Here is a 22,886-nt window from a genome sequence, read left to right on the forward strand (position 1 = left end):
TTTTTGGGTTTTTTTGGGGGTTTTTTTTTTTTTTTTTTTTGTTTGTTTGTTTTTTGTTTTTTGTTTTTTTTTTTGTTTGTTTGTTTGTTTTTTGTTTTTTGTTTTTTTTTTCTGTCTGAGAAAGAGAGCTGCTCACTGCTATTTTTCCTCAGAAGTCTTGGATTACTTTTTTAATACAAATATATATACATATATATATATGCACACAATGGACCTGTATGATTAATCTTCTTGAAGATAAAGACTGAAAACATTAAAGTGAACCTGAGATTCTGGGGAAACCTAGTATAGAAGTGTAAGAACAGTTCAGATGTGTTCCTCAAAGGGTAGAGGTTTTCATGCCTACTTATATTGCTCTGTTGCAGTCCAGGTGGAACATTACAAAGCCAGAAACCAGAGATTCACAGCCAGCTTTGAATGGAAATTGCTCTGTGAGAGGCTATCTCCTGGAAAAGAAAGCTAATATTCTGATGGGTCCAGATTTCCTCAAGTGATATTAAATTGGGAGTTTCACAACAATAAGTTTCAGCCTTATGGTGCTAGTGGGTCTGAGTTACATAGCAGGAATGCAAGCAAAAGCTGTTTTATAGAAACAGATATAAGGCAGCTAATTTATTGCACTATGCAAAATCTTTATCTTAATTAGGCTGCAAACCTCAATTTTAGTTAGAATAATTTTCAGTTATTAAGTGAAAAAGCAGAGAACATTTGTTTGAATGCCAAAATTTAAAAGCAGAGTAATAGTATCTTTAGCAAAGTGCTGCTGCTGAATATCAACTGTACTAACCATGTCCTTAACAATCATCTGCACCACTGATCATTAACTTCACAATAAACAACAGTGCTGATTTATTTAATGAACCTGCAGGTAATTGTTGTTTCCTTTACTAATTACATCAGGGAAATGAGACCTGTTAGCACTGAAATAGCTTGAAATGCTTAAGCAAATATTTCTGAAGGGTAAAATGGCTAGCTATTTTTCTCCTACTTTCTGTCCAGAGATAATATTTTTGTTACTCCCTTGTTGTTCTAATTAGTGAGAAACCTCTTTTTCATCCCTTAAATGGTGAACCTTGGACACATCATATGCTTCAGTATTTTGGGAAATTCCCCAATTAATTAACACATACTGCTTATAAAAACTAGAACACTTCTACTCTGTTTACATGGTAAAATTGTATTGGAAAACATTTAAAGTCAGTCTTAAATGCTGAAACAGTGAAAGCTGTATTTTCAAAAGTCCTGCCTAGTGCAGTACAGCTATGCTGTTCCTGTGAGTGAGGCAGGTCTGTGGTGAGACCTGCTGGGCTTCTCTCACCTCACAGCTCTGCACATGGAAATAGGGCTTTTGCAGCTTTTCTTGGCTGACACCGATTACAGGTTGTCATAACAGATGAGAATACCCTGTCCATTCAATCTTAATTTTCTGTGAAGAAAAGAATTTTCTGCATAGAAACCTTAACTTCCTGTGGTAACTGAGTACCTAGTGTAGGCTTTTAAGCAAGCTTATTCTCTCTAGTAGAGCGTCCATGAGACAGCAATAGATCTGGTGTTTATTCTTGCTGTTAGAAATGTGTATCTTGCCTCTTGTTCCTAATTCGATTTTGTTTAACTTCAGTTTCCAACCACTGAATCTTTTTATGTTCTTACCTGTTTATCTAACATCACAAATTGCATTTCCTCTCAGGTCCCCTTGTACTTAGCCTACTACAATGTCAGTGAGGATAAAACCAAATTTTTACCTCATCCTTGTTTAGGCATAAGTTACTAAGAGGATGTACTCTTCTGTTCTAGTGGTTATACCAAAAACTTCTTAGGTCAAAGAGAAATGACCTTATTGCCTGGTAGCAGGAATGATTGTGAGTTGAAATGCTTGGAATATCTGGGATATCAGTTTCAGTTCCACTTATCGCAAATACTTGATTTAATTGATTGTTGACTATTGGCCTAACATCAGGGCTTAATTCTTCCTATCTGAACTATTAGCACTGAGAGTCATGCAACAATAGTTTAATTCCCTTGTAAAAATATCTCAAGGTTAATACAATTTATGCAGAGCAAATGCTAACTTTTTATTTCTACATGATCAGAAGGGAAAAAAGTCTGTGCAAAAATTAGATCTCCTCATGATTTGAATTTGTTAACTTCACAATGATGAGGAAGTTCACAAGTAAAGGCCAGAAGCACAGGAATCAGAATGTGTGCTTGAAAGGAAGGAAAATCAATGGAATAAATTTCCAGAAGGTGTCCATCTGTATCAGGGCAAATGGCAGGATCCTACTTTCTGGGGAGAATCTCATTATAAAGTCTATATTCCCTGATATCATGGTAATATAGCTCCAAAGCAGAGATGAAGAGCAGAAGTCATCTTCTCAAGGCAGAGTTTAATTATGCAGGAAGCAATCTACCACATAATGAGGACCATATCTTGGAAGAAGAACACTGACCACAAAGGTTTTGGCAACCTGCTGCTGGTAGTATGATTGAAACAGAACAAGCTTCTTTTCCTATTGCCTTAGAGTTTTTTGATTTTTTTTAATTTTTGTAGATTTTAGAAGTAGCTGTATTTATTATATCCCTCACACTTTAGCACAGTAGTTACATATACCCAACTCTATTACCCCATTCCATATCAATTCCCCCTAAATTCCAGTAGTATATTTAGTCTCTTTTCAAGGTAGGCCTTCATTCTGTTTAAGAACATCTGCACCCTTACCTGGACAACAAGATATCACCCAGGCAAAGCAACCTTCAAACCCAGAACTTTGGAAAGCCTCCAAGGACTGTATGTGCTCTGAGGAAGACGAAGATGAGGAAAAGGGGGTTCCAAACTCCCCCAGACTCAATTCCCGAGGGGCGGGTCGGGGGCTGGAACGGGGCAAAGGCCGGAGGGTGGATGAACAGGGATTGGATGGACATCATTATAAAAATTGCAACACCTGGGTCGGGGGCGCACATGTGGTTTGTATTCCCAAAGCCTGAGAGGCTTCATTAAAATCTTCCCTTATCTTACCTCCCACTTAAGTTGCCCTGGAGTTTTTTCCTCCCTGGGTCTTTTAGGCAACACCACATTAGTGGTAATGTTGATGTGAAAGAACAGAATGGTTTTGTTGTTCTCTCACAATTTATAAAGATTTTAAGTTGAATGAAAAGTTCATCTGTTATTATTTGTCCCCTGTTCTCTTTCCACAGCCTGAACAAACAACCATTTTAATTGAGTTGTTGGTTCTCAGAGCTCCTACTGAAGCAATGCTTAGTTACTACTCTCACCTTGCCTTGGTGTAAAACTGCTACAATTTTCAGATGATTTTTTAAGGACTATAATACATCTTTCCATTTCATTATATCAGGTGTCTGGAAAGCAATTTAACTTTAAAATAGGATCAGTACTGAATCTAGTTTACTTTGAGCTGTGAATTGACTTAACTGTAAGTATTAAAGAGCGATGTTTTTTTAAAAAACCTTGGTTTTGTACTAAATTGAACTATTTGGTTTTTTAAGTAATTGCAGCAAAAATTAAATAAAATATTTGAATAAGCATAAAGTTATGGAATTAAAACACTGGAAATATGTCTGTACATCTAAATTAAATAGCGTGAGACTGGCAGGACTCATTTCAAGGCATCTAAGATCTAATGAGTATCAGGTTCTGATGTGAATATTAAAAAGTCAGCAATGCTTGTGGGAAAGAATAAGTGTACTTTGTGCTTTCAATCAAAAACTCTCAATCTGCATTACAAATAAATGCTTCATTTTTTTCCTAAAGGGATGCCCAGAAAATTATGTCTATTTTTAAGAAGACCATTATTTATTCATTTAATATTGTCTCTGGGATTCCTAAGAATAGATTGTGATCCCAATATCTTAGAGTCTTACAAAGTAAAATGCTGTCTTTTACACAGACTATGTTATAGTCATATTTGGCTAGTTCACTGATAAGTTGCTATTCTCCCCCATTTTCATGACAGAGTTCTAGAGAAATATTTTTACATTCTGCTCTGAGTACCTGAAAGTATTTTCTTCTCCAGTCCTCCATTTTTGTGTCTGTTCTTGTGGGGAATATAACTATAAGAGTTCATCTTTTTCTGAGAAACAACTGAAGATAAACTTGTCTGACTTAGCCAAAATTGAGATGGTCACTTCACTCAAAAAGAATAAATAAGTTAATATTCCTATGATATTCATTTAGAAATAGAGAGCTATACCAACCAAGGACATGCCAGGATGAGTTTCTCGTAATTTTTTCATAAATTTACAGTCTCATGTGTGATTTATAGAGTAATATAATTTCTATACTCTGTGCCTTCTCCATGTGCCACCAGATTTTGATGTTACACAAAGCTACATGTTCAAAGGAGCACTGCAAAAGTACAAAAAGAAGAGGAAATAAATCTGTATGCAGTAAGTTTCCAGGCTTCTACCTTAATCAGAATAATTTTTAACTCATCACCACTGGTAATGCCCTTCACTCTCTTAAACCTCCCAGCAATAAAACAAAGCAGTAGAGCTTGAATCATTAGCAAAGAAGAGGAATTTTTTTTTAAAATGCAAATAAACTTTACCATGTTTATGTAAAAACAGAAAATATTCAGTATATGCCTGAAACCTGTTTGCTGTTACCCATGGATCAGAAGCCTTTTCATCCAATTAAAGGATATATATTTAGGATCTTAACAAGGTCCACGTGAAAGATGGTTGAAGTATAAGACATAATTTAAAATTTTCTTCTGAGTGAAAAATCATCTCTGCCTAAGATAGGTTCATTATTACTCAGAATTGAGCCTTACTTGAAAACTTTACAAAGCTCACTGACATTTCCTTTGGAGTAGAACTATTTTTAAAGTTAATAACACAATGCGGCGATACACAGATCACATCTTATTTTACATATCTTTTTGACTAATTCACTTTTCTGCTACAATTGTCTCCCTATACCTTCAGTGCACATAAATGGTATTCTTACAAATGATGCTGAGAATATCGCTTTATAAATTTTGTCACATTCAGCAAAATCATTATTAAATTGCAAGGATTATGCCATTAAAAACATACTTTCATGGATTGAAAAGGTTATGAAAATTAAATGTCACACACTACCATTTTACTTTTGCCTTAAAGATCTTAGTCATTTGCACAGTACTCTAGAATGGTAGCAGAAAAGAGAACAGTCTTTCTTTTTGATAGGTTTCATTCAGGTACCAGAGTTTCACATTTCATGCAGCATGTTATGTATGGAAAATCACTTGCTAAAAGGTCACCATCTATCCTCGTCACTTCTTGCTTAATTAGGCACTGTAATATCAGGCATTAAGCAATGTGGTTTTAAAGGAATTGAAGGAAAAATAAGAAACTGTCATGACAATGTCAAGTGATATATAGGTACATGAGACACAGGTACATGCCTGCATATGTGCTTGACAACCAATGTGAATTGTAGATACAATCACTACATCACAGAAAAAGAAGTTTCAAACTCCTACTTTGCTGCTGTAGTATATGTGGGAAACCTTGGGCTGAAATTAAAGACGCTAGAACACTGAAAGGAAAACACCTTTTAGCTAGAGTACGTCCAGTTTAACTGAAAAATATGACAGAAAATATGACCAGTTTGAACTTAAGTACCAGAGAGAAGCATCAGTCTGAAGGTGTGAGACATACAGATATTATTAGTGTGTACGGGAGAAAAGAAATTATTTCAGTTTACGTTTCAGTCAATGAGTGTCATAAAAGCTACAAGTTCAAGAAAACGAAGGATAAAAGAAGTCACAAGCATTCAGACTCTATTCTGTAACCTTACTTTGGAAAATTTGTTTGACCTGAAATATTCCTAGTTATTCCAAAAACTACATAGAATATTTTTGAAGACCTTGCAGAGAGATGTGCAGAGAGATGGTCTTTTTTTTTTTTTTGAGTGGAAAATGTAATGCCTTGTACTTTGGAGGACTCTTTTATTCTTTTTCAAATCTGTCGGGTTTCATAAATTTCTGTGTGTGAGCATCAAACTGTCCTTTTTATGTGATGCTGCAATAGAGTTTATTTATTTTTTAATTTGATTTCAGATGTTTTCTGGCATGGGAAGACCACCTTTTGTTATGTTGCCTTTTTCATGGCTTTGCCCTCTGTACTTTACTTTCCCCTTTAAGGTAACTATCTCACTGGAGAATTCTTCCACTCACCAGGTATAATTACTTCTTTTCCATCTCTGCTTCTGCTGTGTTCCTTACAAATATTCAAATAAAAAATATCATTTAGGTGAATGAGTAAAACTGAAAAAAAAAAATCAGTGGCTGCTTTTTACTGTCTTGGACACTTTTCTAAATGTTGCTTAAGTGAGGAGTAGTGTAACACATCTCTCTTTTGCATGTATGCATAATGTAAACATGAATATATTTAGGCTGCACATGGGTTATGCAGAGATATTCTGAGTGGACAGTCAGGGATGCTACTGTTCAAGCAACACATCTGAAGTTATTTCCCAGGGTTGTGATGAAAGTAAAACCTTCCAAGGCAATATGAATTATGAAAACTGAACCCTTCAAAACAGGTTCAATATTCACAAGCCTTTGAAGCCCACCTCCACAGTGTGCTTTGGAATGGGGTGGGCATTTTTCTTCCCAAAGCAGGTCATGCAAGGCTGTGCAGGAACAATACAGCAAATAGAAGCACTGCTCCTCAGCAGTTGCTCAGGTTGGTGCTGGTGTTGAGGATCAGAAGGAAGGTCAGGGTTATGTCTTCAGTCAGTTCAGAATTACTGGTGGGTGAGTTGTCTTCACCCTTCAGGTGTGAAAGAGGCCATGAACAGAGGAAACCTTTTATTGGCTTCTCCTTCCCATGATGAACAGTTTGGAGTGAGATCTAAAATTATGTACTTTGGAAGAGTGGAGGTTTTTAAGTTTCTTATATTATACCTTCATGCATTCATTTCTCACTCTTGTTTGCACCATATCTATGATTAGTTAGATCCCGGTTTCATATCTATATTCCTTGAATTGACAATTTGCATTTATATTTAAATGCTGCTATGGAGATAGCAGCAGAAAATGCTGAGTGCAATGGTTTTTTTTTATATACTGTGTTTCCTGGGAATGGTAGCTCAGTGCCTGTCCTTAGGATCTCAAGGAACAGTTCAAACCTTTTTCTTTTATCCCTTCTGTAGCCTGAGAGGTTATTTCCCTCCCTCTTGGTTTTCACCATGCCTCCTTTAAATTTGCAGTGCAAGTTGAACACATGAGTTGTTTGTTTTTCCTAATCAGTTACTTTAAAATTTTCATATTATGTTGCAGAATTGAAATAGAATTTATTTGCAACTCAACCCTTTAAGGCTGAAGTGAACCCATACATTTGTAAGATGGAAGAAACACTCAGTGCAGCTCTATTAACTCAATCTGAGGCGATAACACAAGATCCTGCCGGCCAGAAGGACCTTTGCCAAGAGTTTAGTCAATTCTGTGACAGGCATGGCAACATCTTGCAAAGCCTTCCAGATTCATTTTGTATCTGAAGGGGATTTTGTTTGATATTGAACAAGGTAATATGTTAAAAATATGGAACAATGTACTAAAGCACATCCTAATTGGAACTTCAGTAACTAAAAATAGTAGTTGAATTGCCAGTTTTTCAAATGTAGATATTCTGTTCTCTGTTAGCAGCATTTCAGTTTACCTCAAGTGTATTCAAAATGTCATCTATTATTTTTTAATCCAGGGGAACATCTGATGGATCTAATTTCTGGATGTCTCTGCAGCCTAGATATTTGGAGTTCAGTGGCTCTAAAAGCTTCCAGAGTAGAGCACACAACCTCTGAAATCACTAGGTTGCTTAAGCGTGAGTCAGCACATCTTTCCTGAGGTTAGTATAGCTCAGCTATAATGCTTGGAGCATCTGGGACAACCAAAAATATTTTTTTTAACGGAATGAACCAAACATATATTTTATGTGAAAACACCCACAACAGTTTGAAAAATATGATTCATGTAAAAGTTTAAAATAAAAATGTCAGTCATCAGATCTAGAAAGATGTCTTCCTGTTTAAATCAGCTGCACGTCCAATGCAAATTGCACAAAGGCTTGTATCCATCCTTAAAAAGTGCTAGTGGAGCTGAATGCCAAATAGCTTTCCATGAGGCATGTTATGCTAATCACCATGGCAATCAGCTATTTATCATTCTTTCAGACATGTATTTTCCATTTACACTAAGAGGGTGGTTGATTGGATTTTGTTCATTAAATGGGCAGAGTCAAAACTAGTCTTATAAGCTGCTGTTCAAGTTAATTAGTGAGTGTGGATGTACTCAGAAGCAGAAAACTAAGATTTAAAATTATAACCTACATCAATCAGGCGTCTTTACTATATTATACCCAAATAATTCTATTTAGTGTATTTTGTATGAAAGATAAAATAAAAATGCTGCATTTTTATTTCCCCTGGTCTCTCATGGTCTGGCAGTAAATGTGATGTTGTAACTCATAAAGGAGTAGGAAGAAATGTTTGCTTTTTCTTTGTTGCCTACGTGAAAGTCTCCCAGACTTAAGCTTAAGAAATGGTGCAAGGATAGGAAGATATTTAGTAGAGTTTTGAGTTCACTTTTTGGAAGTCTTAAATTGATTAGTTATTAGCAGGTAACAGATGACTTGCAAGCACCACAATGAGGATATAACCTAAACACTAATAATCAGAACAATAACAATAAAGACTTAAAGGTAATCCCTGGTGGAAATGCTAGACTGTGATTATAGAAATCCAGTTTCAGCTCCTACATTTTAGGTCTAAGTGGGAGGAGTGCTTTCATCATCCGGGGTATGTTCAAGAGTTTCCCATGCATACTTGCGAGTGTCCTTTTGTAAAAAAGAAGCAGAGACATATTTTTTTCTTGCTGCAAATGATTTAAAGATCCCGCTGAGAATTTCACAGATCTCAAACACCTTTTCTTTCTAGATTGTATCATGACTGGGAATAGATTTGATTGCTCTAGCCCTGCGGATAGGGTCTGTTCTGAAACAGCATCTTTCCAGTGTTGGAGCTTTCTATCTGAATAGTTCAGTATTCATTGGACAGATAAAGTACGATCTTCAACTTTGAATTAAAGCACAGTTTCCAAACAGGAAGAGGAGGAGGTTTGAGAGTCAGTCTCTTACAGGCCTTTTTAGTGCTTTGTCTATTGCAAGGGAGAGAAACAACGGGAGAGAAAAAGTTGGGGCATGATGGCTTCTTATCTGTTGCCCATCTGTCACCAAACTGAGGAGCCCTAGTCCTTTTAACCTCTCCCCAAGTGGAAGATGTTCTAGCCAACAACCATTGATCACTTCAGTTGTCTGTCTCTTTGCTATTTCTTTTAAGACTTTTTAGAGCTGTAGAGACCTCAAGTGCACACATTACCAGTATTGTGATAAAATCAAAGTTTTGTCTCGCAGAAAAGGGCTTTTTTAATCTTGCTTTCATTATCTGGATGGAATACAGTTTCATTTTGGGTTTGTTTTGTTTCCTGGCCTATTCAAAACCCTACTGGGTTTTGGGGCTTTTCCCCCATGTTTTTTAGATATAGTATCTTAACAGCTGTCCTCTTTGAGTAGAAGTAAAAAAAGGTTCAGCAGCCACTTAAGAAAAGAAATGCCTCATCACCTCATCGTAGTTTATGAAGGTAAATATTTTCTTAGTGGAGGGAAGAACTGTGGAAGTAGCTATGCCTTGAGAGAAGAGTATGTTTGTCAACGTGCTGTCACACCAAGGTTTAAGGTGCTGCATATCCTATGCTGAAGGACTTTCAGTGTGGTAGCTCTTAGTACATCAGAAACTTTCAAGAAATGTTTGGGTCTAATAAAAAATTATCTAAAAGGAAGGACTACCATTCTACAAAACAAACTCGCAGAGATCTAGCAATATTCAAGTAATTTATGCTCTAGAAATCTGACAAAACTTTTGCCACTGCAAGCTAGTTTCTCATGCTGAAATAATACATTCAGTCAGCAAACTGCCAGCTTTACTTCCTGCATTAAAGGGCCAAAGCTTTTGTGAAGAGCATTAAAGACTGGTATTTCCTATTGTACCGTGGGCACTCAAAATTTTTTTTTATGAAAAATTGTATTGAGAAAATTTCTTTCACTTCCCATTCAATCTCTGTGGGATTAGCTTCTGTTCTCTTTAGGGAGTCAGAAAGTGTTGACAGATAATAACACAGTGGGAACCCAGTTTAGTGCTTTGGATAATCTAGTGCAGCCATTCTCAGATGGGTAAAAATGCTTCCTAATTTGTGTGTTTGGAAGGTAAAAGACTTACCCTCTCAGATGGCTTGTTGTAAGGCAAACCCTGCTAGGTCAGGAGGCAGGGTTAACTTCAGGTCATCCTTGTGGGATACTGTGCCCATGCATTTCCTCTTCCTTCTGTGTCTCCTCCCCTCTCCCCCTGCCCTCTCTATACACACAGGTACCCTTTTAAAGACAGGAAATGGGGAGGAAGAAGGTGCCTGGGAAGTTGTAGGGCACTATGAAGTGTTTTTTTTTTCTTTTATGTAACAGGAGCAAAAGAGACATTCACTGTACTGTGGGTAATTTGGTTTTTACTAATGGGACTTGAAATAAATGAAGTATAACCAGAAAACATCAACAATTTGCTTCTGAGTCTTCTCCATGTTAGAAAAGAATACCAGCTTGCATGTTACTTCTACTGATAATGTGGCTGCCCGTGTACTACAATATAGTGATCACAACAGGGTAGACATTCAGTTTTTTCACCTAAAACACATGTGAAACTTCTTAGTTAGAACAAACATACATATGCAACATCATCACCTAGAATGACTCTCTCCAAAAGGATTGATTTGAGTGTATATATCACTCAATAATAAGGGAATGAGTTATACAAAACTAAGCAATTCAACTCAGGCTTCTTTACTAAGTCAGCCAGTTGCTCCACATGGGAAAATTTTAAAGAAATATCAGGAGGACTACCCTGTTTTACTATCCTCTCTTAAAAAGTCTCTTTTGTAGAAGATACAAGATGGTACCATTATAAAATGGAAATGCTTGTTCAGCCAGGGAACAGAGCAATGCAGCTTAAAGTAAAATTGTACTTACTAAAGCTTTGATCCAGATATGCCTCAATTACTTTCAATATCTTTTTATTTACATGTTTTCTGTTATGAAAAGCAAATTTATGCATTTTCTGATCTTATTTTCTGTACGAAAAGTGAAATATGCTGAATAACTTATTTTATGATTAACACATATAGTGCCTACCTTTGATATTCATCTTGATAACTGTATTTTTCAGGAAGACTCTCATGTTTTTATTCTATAGTTTTTTAAGTTGATGATTTTGAGCATAAAAGTGAAAAACCCCACCACCAAACCATATCCAAAGGGAGTGTATTTTTCTTTAGCTCGACACATCTATTTCATCACAGTAAAAGATGAATCAAGAAGCATTTCAGATTTCTTTATCAGTTTCTTCTGATGACTGGGTAGATTTCTTATACAAGCTGGAGTATTTAGTTAATAATCTGATAGCAGAAAAAGAGCTCAGGGAGCAGGAAAGCTGTGCATCTAAATATTTGTGCCAGTTTGCTTAAAGAGCTGACCCCTGTAATAAGTAATGCAAATATTGAAACTGTACAATTATCCATAGATTTTTCTTTTAGGCTTGTCAGGTTTTTATTCACATACACTATCATTACCTTGTTTAAAGTATTAAAAATTGGAACTCCAATAAAGGTAAAGTCAGGTCTGTCTTTACTGGAATTGAGAGAAAAGTCTTAGAACAAACTCAGAATCTGTATTTTTGGAAGCAGCCTGTGTGTCAGCATGCTTAGGGAGGCTGTTTGTAATAGCCTAAAGGCAACAAACCTATTGTAATAAAATGCAGTTCATTTTCTCTTATCCTTGACATTGTTTTGCTTAAAAGCATAGGAAGTAATTAAGAAGGAAATTGTCTTTCATTTTCAGAGGAACTGGGATGATGTCCATAAAAGGGCAAGAATGGGTTGCAGTGTCGTTGAAGTTCTGATAGGATATGGATTTTCAATATGTACAGTTCTCCATGTCAGCAAAAGCAGGCCATTACAGTTTTCTGTGACATTCATAACTAATTTAATGGACGTCCTGATATAATATAGTATTTAAGCAGTACCCATTTTGTAATTGAAGTCTCGGTTCAAATGACTGTGGCAATGTATTTTTATTTCCAGTATGGGCTTTTTGACTTCATACTGTGTTCCAAAGTCATCTACCATTGAAAATATACATTTCATAAAGAATTGATTGGGGATTATTAAAAGCTCAAATAAAACTATTTGCTACAATTGGGTCATTCATTATTACATTTTTTCCTCAAAAGGCTATGTGTGTTTTTGAAAACTATTCTTTTGTGGTTTTTCACACAAAGTATTTCAAATATAAGACACAGAGGTACCAGAAGCTATGTAATACTTCAGTATACAGAGGATTGACCTTGGTGACTTCCTTATAAAGCACTTTTCATAGAAATCATAGAATGGTTTGGGTTGGAAGGGACCATAGAGATCACCTAGTTCCAAACCCCTGTCCACGTGCAGGGACATCCTCCACAAGACCAGATTGCTCAAGAACCCATCCAACCTGGCCTTGAACACTTCCAGGAATGGGGCATCCACAGCTTCTTTGGGCAGTACCTCGCCACCCTAGATCTCTCCTCTGTTCATGATTATTTTTATTTTATCTCTGATGTAAAATTGCAGATTACATTGCAGTTTTTGTTAAGTATAATTTCATGTTGAGAATTCTTGAACCTTTCAGTTATTTAGTTATGAAAGAGATACCTACCCAGGGAAACCAACACTTAGGTGAAATTGGAGTGAGGACAAAAATTACTTGATTTTAAGAGTTGCATTTTCCACTTTCACTGTTGCAGATTCATCATTTTCTTCTTGAAAGTCATGTAATTAAAGGCTTCTTGCTGCTGAAAACCAAAATATTTGTGTCACCCTGTACTCTATGAACATAACTGAGGACCTGACGGGAGATAAGATAAAAGCCAATAAAAAGAGAATAATTTATTAAAAAGATCTAATGTTACAAGAACAGTACACAGAAACTATTATATTACTGTGTCTTCCACATTGTATATACCATTATATATAGCATATATACAGATTGTACAATATACCTAACATTTTGATATGGGCCATGACAGTATCTTTCTTTTGGTCTGTGAAACAAAGTTTCTTTCTAATTATTTTTTTTTCTGAACAGATCTTGTGGCCGTATACAAAAATACAGTCTCCTCAGTGATGCCAGACTGCACTATTACAATCTTCTACATGAAAAAAGAAAAATCTTTCCCTTGCAACTAAAAAATGTCATGATAAGGAAACATCTTCTACAAAATAACAAATAGGTAATACATAGATATTTAAACATTTAAAACATGTTTATTAATATATTTAAGATGCAAAATACATATTTTGTTCATGTTGAATATAAAACATACCCCTTTTTGTCCCTGCAATACAACTACATTACCTGATGGTATGTTCAGTATTTCTATCTTTATCTTCATACTAGAGATCGAGATGTATCTAGATGGAATTCTATCTCCTTATCAGACTTTTATTCTTCTTATAAAGCATATCCATTTATCGTATTCAGAAATTTTAACTGCCATTCAGAAAATGCCACTGCAGTGAATGTAGCCTTTTTGAATACTCTGAAATAAACTGCATTGGCAAGCAACTGTATAAAAAATAGAGGAAATTATGCTTAATTTATAAAATAGCCATTTTGCTTTTTGGTTCGTCACTTTATTCTTGTTTATTTTAACCTTTTGAAAGATGGTAGATTGCTAATGCAGGTTCTCTGCATAGTAACAATGCTGCTGTTTTACAAATGACAGCAGGTAGTTATTTTCTGTGAGTTTGCTCTATCAGCAAGGTACATTACATCTTCCTTTCTTTGATCTCAAAGGATTTTCCAGAACGCAGAGATATAGAAGGTCTCTTTCCGTTTACCTACAGCCTGTGCTTACCTAGCTATCCTGCCTTTGTTTTCCTAGCAACATGGTGACTAAGTAAATTGAAATGCTATTTCTTAAAAAATTATTTAAAATACTAGTGGGTAAGAAAGATTTGAGTTGAACTTTCTCTGAAAAATTTTACTGATAAAATATTAAAAAGAAAAAATATTTAGTCACCAGTCAGCTTTTTACCTACTAAGCACTTGATTTTTGTTATGATTTCTTGTCTACTATTTTAAAGCTGCTGAGAAAGAGCAGATTTAGCTAAATGCCAAAAATTATTTTGCTAGTGAACGGGCAAAATAATAGCATTTTGATTGCAGAACTCATCAATTAAAATAGATTTTCATCAAAACCTTTTAGAGGGATGGACAGCTAGAAGAACTGTGCCATTAGGACTTTCATGTTAAACATTTTTAACCTGATTTTTCCCAGGTGAGGGAATGTTTATCCTAGGCTTGATCCCTAGATGTGTTAGTAAAACACCCTTTGTCACAGCACTGTGCACACAGTAATTGTGTACACAGTAATTGCACACCATCTACTCTGGGAATTATTTTGCTTCAGGTGCCAATACATGGAAAGGCCTTCCAATGCAGAAAAATTGTCCATATTGTCTATTGAATGAAAAATTGTTTGGTATAGCAAAAATTGGGGATTAAAACTGATAGCACACAGTCCCTACAAGAATAATCTCCAGTAAAATATAGAAATAGAGCCAATTAGTTAAATAACTGGAATGATGCTCTGTAGCACTTCTCCAAGTATTTTTTCTCAGACACTAAATCCTCCAAAATATATCATACTGCAGTTTGAATATATGTGAATGATTAAATTCTGAAAAATGTTAATATTCTCTCCATAATATGCTTTCATATATACTTCAACTTGATTACTATCTATATAGAGCACAGAGTGTTACTAAAAAATGGACTCAGAGGAAAAAGAAAGTTGAGAAAAAAAAAACTGAGAAGTGGTTGGAAAAAAGTAGGTTTCTCTCCTTGCATTGCTTTATTTGTCCACCTAGGATCTTAATGTATATCATATTTAAATGCCCAGTGCAGTTTTCCTTGTGATATGCAGTAGGAATCGATTTCTTATTTAATTTTGGAAATCTATATCTGATCATTGGACGTAATATCTTGCAGTATTTGATGAATAAAAACTTTTTCCTCTTAAGTTTGTATTTAATAATTTTTCATTTACCTTGCAATAAAATAAATGGATTTTCTGCTCCATTTTGCCATGTTCTGAGTATGCTGTCCAATACTTTATTGGCAGTTCTTTTTGCTAATTAAATACATATTATACATTTTCAGAATAAATTCTCTTTACTTTTGCAGTGGGCTGAGTAGATAAATTATATTTTTTCTCAGTTGTTGGTAGAAACAACCAGTTATTGGGGATGTGAGCAAAGTATTCGACAAAGCTGCATCAAACTTTGTTCTATATGTTAAAAAAGGATTTTTTTCCCAAACCAAACAGATGTACTGTACTAGACACCACTTTTTAAATATCTGATGACACATGACTGGGCTCACCAAAATCGAACATATTAAAAAAGGAAAATACATTTGACAGAAATTATCTTTGCTTACAAAAGTTTATTACATACAATCTGCATATTTTTGGGCCAAGAAGTGTCTCCTCCTCAGAGGACTTTTACAAATAAAGAAGAGATAAAAACCTGATGAATTATTGACCGTGTCTCCAACACTCCTCTAAGTGCACCACAGGCATTTCTATGGTTCTTTAAGCATTAGCTCATGTTTCCAGTTTCTCCACAGACATAAAACTCCACCCTATGGTGTCATTAAATTAAAGCAAAGAAATAACAACAAAGTCTGAAACCTTCACCATGATGTTGAAGGTACCATCAGTGCCAAAAGCAATGTTACAGAGGACGAGGAAGTAGACAACACATGTAAGGTGGATTGAGCGCTTGTTACTTTCCCTCCTGAAATGAAAAGCAAAGTAATTAAGGAACAAATGATACAAATAGTCAGTACATTTAGATACTATATTTTGCCCAAAACTTGTATTCTATTACCCTCAGCAGAACCCTAACCTTTAGGCAGTGGATTAGCTTCTGACAACTGCAGTCACAAAATAGGCTTCCTACACAGATGGGATTTTATGAGGATACCTACAGCAACTCACATGCTGGAGCCTCATATTCAGTCTGCAAATGAATAGCAAATTCCAAAGGGGTATGTGGTTTTGTGCCTTAAACCTCAAAAAAGAATTAGCCTGCAGAAGCTACTCTGAGTTCCAGCCATGGTCACAAATCTCCTCAGAAAAAAGGATTAAAGCTGGCCCTTGATCTCTATGTTTACCCAGAGGAAAAAGTGGTATTTTGCTCAGTAGTCCAGTGATGATTTTAGATTACAGCAGTCCCTTTAAAGGCCGTGTTAAAGGGAACTGTTCTCTGGGCTAGTAGTGGTAACACAATGGGAAGGGAACCAGTCTGGGTTCCTTTGGACAACAGTTGACCTAAATGGAACTAATGTGATATGCATAGTCTAATTACAAATATCAGGAGACAGGGAATGAAAGACTTGGTTGCTTACAGTTATGGCTCAAAGGATACATGAAACAAATATTCCATGGAGTAGGGATTGGTGTCTTCTGCATTCTGATAATAGCATTGAGGTTTGTGACTAGATTAGGGCTGAAATTTTAGTCCTACATTGAAGTTTCAGGCTCACATCTTTTAGTTAGTACTCCTTAAAGAGTGTAAAGCAATGTTTAGTAGAACTTTTAAGTTTTAGCAGAAAGTTAGAATTAAGATGCCTTGTTGTGTTTAGGCAAAAGTCAATGTTATTTTCTGGTTGTTCTTGCCACTAATCCTTCCATTCCTTTCTTACCTATGTAATATTGATACTGTAAATTTTTTCAACTTATCACAGTAACTGAGGAGATAGAATCTAGACATCCTAAGTTACTTTATGATAATATTTTAATACTGTAATAAATTAATAGTTTATTAAAGTAATAATTATTCAAGGGAGTAATTGGAATCTACAGAGAAATTCAGCTTATTCTAAGGCAGGCAGATACAAAGTGTTCACAGAATCACAGATTATGCTGAGTTGGAAGGGACTCATAAGGATCATCAAGTCCAACTCCTGGCCCTGCACAGGACCATCTCCAAGAGGCACACCATGTGCCCGAAAGCATCATCCAAATGCTTCTTGAACTTTGTCAGGCTTAGTGCTGTGACCACTTCCTTGGGGAGCCTGTTCCAGTGGGCACCATAGAGAAGATATCAGTGGCTGTCCCTCCTCTTCCCCTTATGAGAAGTTGTAGACTTACCTAAATAGATAACATTTTATCTATGTTAGACAGTACATCTACAGCTGGTGGTCCAGAATGATGTGTGTACCCTCTAAGTCCCATATTATATCTGCCGTGTGCAAATGTTTGGGATACCTTAAAACATATCGGGAGTCCTTATGGACTTATGTCTGAATATGTAAATTCAGAAGATTAGCTGAATTGCTGTCAAGGCTCCACTGTTGGTCTCTATGGGTTACATCTCAGCTAACTATATTGCTATTTAAGACACCTAGTGCACATATAAACATCTATAGCTCAGTCAGGTTTTCACATGTTATCCTAGAAAGGGAGAGGTTTCCTATAAATCTTCTGCTTTGTTCATTGGCCTCACATGGTTGCCTCAGATGCTCTTGAGAATCTCAAATGGCAGTAGATGTCTTTGTTTCAGCATGGAACTGAGGACTCAGATTAATAATTTTATCTAATAGCTAAATAATTGTGACAACATTGTTTTTCAGGTAGAGAATAATAGAGTTAATGAACATTGCTATAATCACTACTTTTTCAAATATAGTGTAACTTTACCTGAAAAAGATGGAACTCTGATCTGGGGACTTGCAGTCCCATCCCCTCCTTCACTAACTGCACAGACCTCAATGATGTAGACACCAACATCAGGAAGAAGTACCACTGCGGAGGTTTTCTGTGTTTCTATAACTTGACTGTTGCTCTGGCCTTCTTGACGAAATAATACCTATGGTCAATAAAATAGATAATAGTCATAGTGGTCATTCAAGTTATATACCAAACATTTTGTGCAGATAACACAGTCACTGCAATGTTAACTGTTTCATGCTTTCACTGAGGGTTTCGTGACATTGCATTTGAACAGTCATCTGCTTTTACTCTTCCCTCCCTGCAGTGGCTTCAAAACAGTAATAGCAAAGTATACTAGCAAGTAATGAAAGAACATTGATTATGATCCAGAGCAAAGATAGCACATTTGCCCTCTCCAACATTAGGTGTTGCACAATTTTACCTCCAACATTTCAAAATGTATTTTGGGTTCCATTTGATTCAAAGTCTTATCCCCAAATTCATGTTGATATTCACATTTTTGGCTCAAGAACCTAACTTCAAAATGTAAAGAAAATGTTCCAAATAATGTCTATACTGTGTTTACCTTAGCTGGATAACAGAGAAGAGCTTAGATCTGTCCCTGAACCTCCTGTGACATTCAGGAAAAATTTATGGAAGGAAAAGTGAGTACCTAGCTGTCTTTTTGGCATTTCTACATAAGAGTTTCTGATCCCAGACAAAATTGAGAGGGTTAGAGAGATGTGAAAAACTAGAGTAGTCAACTCAACTATTTCAGAATATTAACTATTCTGATAAAAGTTAGAACAGTTTCTGGCTTATTTGAACCATTTTACACTTTCTTGGTGAGAGGGGATATCAGACTTTAGTCTAGAAATGATTGTATACAGATTTCAAAGAAACCAAACCTCCACACCTCTGTAAAAACATTGGAAACATTCTACTTTGATTTAAAATATTACAGTGAATTCTGTGTGGTTTTATGACTTGTTATTTAAGTGTTAATCTGTATTTTACTCTTTAAAACTTCAAAACTTTAGATGCCAGCTGTTACTGTCACTGATTGTTGAACATTACCAACATGATTATAAAACAAACTGAAGTATTTTTGTTTCTGCTCCATAAAAATATTAATTTTAATGTCAATTTATAATGCCTCATTATTCTACATTTCTCTAAATCGTACTGCAAACACAATTGAATTGAGGAGTTATTAGGAATTTCATCACAGGCTTGTCCTATTAATAACCACTTCTGGTTCAGAGATAATGAGCTGATACCCTCAGACAGAGCTTACTCAGTTTATAAGCAGTATTTGAAAATCACAACACAAAAATATGTTGGGGCATTTCTCTCATTTTAATTTTATTTATTACTTTTCATGGTGAAAACTGATTGGAGACAGTCTGTGCAGAATGCTTTACTTACACAGAGAAACAAGAAAGGGAAAAAAGCCAGTAAAGAAGAGAAGTAGTTGTTTGGAAGAGAGAAAGGTGAGTAAGGACAGGGAAGCACTGACCTTGTATCCCATTACATCAGATTCATTAGCCAGAGGTCTGACTGGCTCCCACCCAAGAGACACATGTGAACCATCCTGTATCCACATAATATTGCCTGGTGCTTGGCTGGGAGCTGAGAAGAAAAAAATAACATATAGATAAATATATTTTTATATATAGGTAGTTTCTTTAAAATCAAAAGAAAAATATTTCAATCTTTCATTACATTTAAAATCAGTCATGTTAACAGGCTCCCACAACTCTGGATCAAATTCTAAGTTTTTTTTTTTCACCAGTATTGCGATTTAATAGATTATTATATATTTATTCATCCCATCCCATCCCATCCCATCCCATCCCATCCCATCCCATCCCATCCCATCCCATCCCATCCCATCCCAAAATTTCACAAAGCCTATGAACCTGAACTCTTTTCTCTCCCTTCTTTGTAAAAAATCCCCCTTTTTCCCTAGGAAAATAATCCTTGTTATGAATGTAAAGTCATATAAATTCATGTCTAAATATCAAAGCAAGGCCATGAATCAAAGCTATACATGATTCCTGATTATTATACACTCATATTAAATGAAAACACAAGAGGGCAGAGGTTGCTCTCTGACTTCTCCCTTGTAGCAAAGATACTGAGATTACTTACGGGACTTCTTGGTTGCTGCATGCACAGCAGTGCTAGGTGGTCCATACCCTGCAGCGTTGTACGCCCTCACTGTTAGGTGATATAATGTGTTTCCTTCTAATCCTGTCAGGAGGATGGATGACTCATTTCCCTCTGTTTTGACCTTTTCTGCTGCTTCTTCCTTCTCCATGTCCTTCCAGTATCCAACCTGCCAACAAGCGACCAAATGAAAGTTTAATATAGGAACCTAGCAAGCTCGTGCTTTCAGGTGTTTGTACTTGTTATCCTGTGGCGGGTCTTTTAGCCATTTATGCCTTTTCCTGATCATCAGGCCCTTTAAAGCATATGGGATTTGCTGCTTAACCTCAAGCCATGCAGTGCTCACTTCTCCAAAATGGCAAGACTTGGAATATCATGTTATGACCTGAAGCACATTGAATTGCTGTGTACTGGCATGAGAAAATGTTACTACAAGACAGAAGAGCAGAGGATTACTTTGGCAGGGAGAGCTCATCACTGAAGGAGAACATTCAAGGAAAGCTCATCCTCTGATAGGTCACCAGAATACCTACTTTTACTCTGGAAAACTCTGGCCACATCAGTTAAGAAGTATTGTGAGCAACATGCCCTTCCTGGCCCAGTTCAGCTCAGCCACAAGATTTCTTATCAATGCAATGAATAGGCAGTGACAAAACAACAAAGGAACTCTTTCCATCATCGGAAAAGTCTTATCTGAAGAAAAAGAAGGAAATGGATTCAGTTTTTGTTCTTGGTTATAAACAGGTTCCTGGTAAATGAAATTCTGATATTATGTTTATACCCTTCCTTTTCAGATATAAATTCCCTAAATGATCTGTGGTGGTTCTTAATTCTTATTTCTGGTATCTGCACTAAGTTTATCATAATCTCAAAGAGGTTATAATGCAGAGCTGGGAATTTTAATAGTCTCTTTCATCGGGGACCAAGTATTTGCAGGGAATAACGAGAAAAGCAATACTGTTTCTTTTTAATGTATCTAGGTGACCTACACAAGTAAGGTAATTCTCATGGGACCCTGCTTTCCCTAACAGGAGATGTTACTAATGTGCCATTCAAAGATCTATATTCAGCTTACTGTTATTTATACTGAGACCTACTTACACTTATTGCGTGTTTTGACCTTTTATGTGAAGTTGGTTATTTCTTAGTAGGTTATTCATATTATATCTGGATAATTTTTCCTCTGAGAAAAAGGTCACAGACAATACAGCACTTTTGTGAATGTATCCCAGAAAATGGCTAACCGAAGAAAACAAGGGGCTCACAAGAAAATAAGACCAATGAGTACAGTGCTGACCTTTTATAATTGCACTAGGAGTGCCATAAAAAAAATCTAAAAATATCTCGTTCAAAAGATGTACTTTTGAGGTCCTATCTTCACTTGAGTAAAGTGGCTCTGTTAACTCTGAGGGCCACCTCAAAGTCCATTCTTTTGATTGTAAAACTTGAAGTAAATGTCTTTTTATGTGCGTGTATATGTGTGTGCACCTGCATTATCTCATATTAAAACACTTGCTTCAATTCTTAGATTAATTACATCTTAGTCTTCAATACTAGTTGCAGTCACCACTTGTTGAAATAAGTGTGATTCACTTAGGTATTTTGCTATCTGAATGCTTGACCAAACCTATTGATACCTGAAATAACACCTTGTCACATCTTTTGTGAAAAGAAGAAAAGAATCAACAACCATTTATTCATACACTAGTATTGAACCTCCAATGCTTATTATCTCTTGGGCAATCAGATTCCTTTAATTTCCTTTGTGATGCATCTTTCCAAACTTGACACTACAGTGATGAGAATTGCACAGTATTAAGGACTGTATGAACAGATAGTGAGAGAGACCACATGTCCTGGAAGATGCTATTAACCAGATAGTGTAGTCTGCTGAGGATCCAACATGAAAATCATCAGAAAGGAAAAGTGACTTGATCAAGCTTGCATAGGTGGACAGTAGCAGGTGTGGGAATGCAACTGAAGTAGTGAAATCCTTGTTCTAGACAGATGGGAGCAAAATTATAAATAACTGAAGAGGTCTCAGTGTTTATTCACAGGACACACTATGTCTCATGTTAATGCAATGTTCAAGACAGTAAATAGCCCCCAGCTTTTGCACTGAAAATTCTTTTTTTAGCATAAAGAAGTTGTGAAAATCTGATTTTCAAAACACTGGTGTGAGGACTACATAGATATAGTAATCTATTGCAAGAAAGACAGGAGCACAGCTTGTCCCATTTGATATTTTCCATGGGTTTGGAATTGCTCCGCATCACTGCTTATGTGGCATTATCAGTTTGGATACTAATTGTATTTTGTACCTGTTAAGTCTGCAGAAATAATCATGATGTTCCCTATCAGTTCTGCAGCACCACATAGCAAAGGTGTTCTCCCTTGGCAAAGGGGTATTCTTAAGGGAATGAATATATTGAATTAAGAACCAAAAACATGAAATGCAATTAGGCAATGCTTCTGTGTCAGTTTCCTCTGTACTTCAAAGCCCTTAAAGTGTTTGTTCCCTGATTTTAAAATTTCCCTTAAAGTATTGCCAGGTGACTATGGACTTTGATATCAAAATTTTCGTTTTCTTTTTTCTTTTTTAATAACATATACATTCATTTGTTGATGACCAAAAGAACTGAAAGAAAAACTGGTTATAAAAAAAAAAAATTCCAATGATCCTTGACTAGGGTAGATGGTGTAGGAATTTACAGTGATTTGAACTAAAATGAGGGTACTGCTGATATTTAAAAGTGCTGGACATTTATCTTAGAACAGAAGGTTTGTTTGTTTATTTACACATCTATGTGTTTGTTATTTTTAAAATCTTGTTATTTTTTGTAACCTTAATTTATAC

General features: G+C 35.8%; 1 protein-coding gene across 2 annotated transcripts in view; it reads right to left on the reverse strand.

The window, feature by feature from the left end:
• Positions 1-12,997: 12,997 nt before the first annotated feature.
• The window catches only part of CNTN5 (contactin 5), a 320,159-nt gene continuing 310,270 nt past the window's right edge, over positions 12,998-22,886 (reverse strand). For both annotated transcript variants that reach the window (XM_017816074.1, XM_017816073.1), the window contains 4 exons: positions 20,012-20,198; positions 19,377-19,489; positions 17,846-18,014; positions 12,998-15,938 (listed from right to left, as the gene is read on the reverse strand). In XM_017816074.1, the coding sequence (XP_017671563.1) occupies positions 15,835-15,938; positions 17,846-18,014; positions 19,377-19,489; positions 20,012-20,198 (573 nt within the window). In that variant the 3' untranslated portion in view covers positions 12,998-15,834. The remainder of the gene's footprint in view (positions 15,939-17,845; positions 18,015-19,376; positions 19,490-20,011; positions 20,199-22,886) is intronic.

This window comes from Lepidothrix coronata, unplaced genomic scaffold (assembly GCF_001604755.1).
Source record: "Lepidothrix coronata isolate B3197 unplaced genomic scaffold, Lepidothrix_coronata-1.0 Scaffold53, whole genome shotgun sequence".
Taxonomy (NCBI): Eukaryota; Metazoa; Chordata; class Aves; order Passeriformes; family Pipridae; genus Lepidothrix; species Lepidothrix coronata.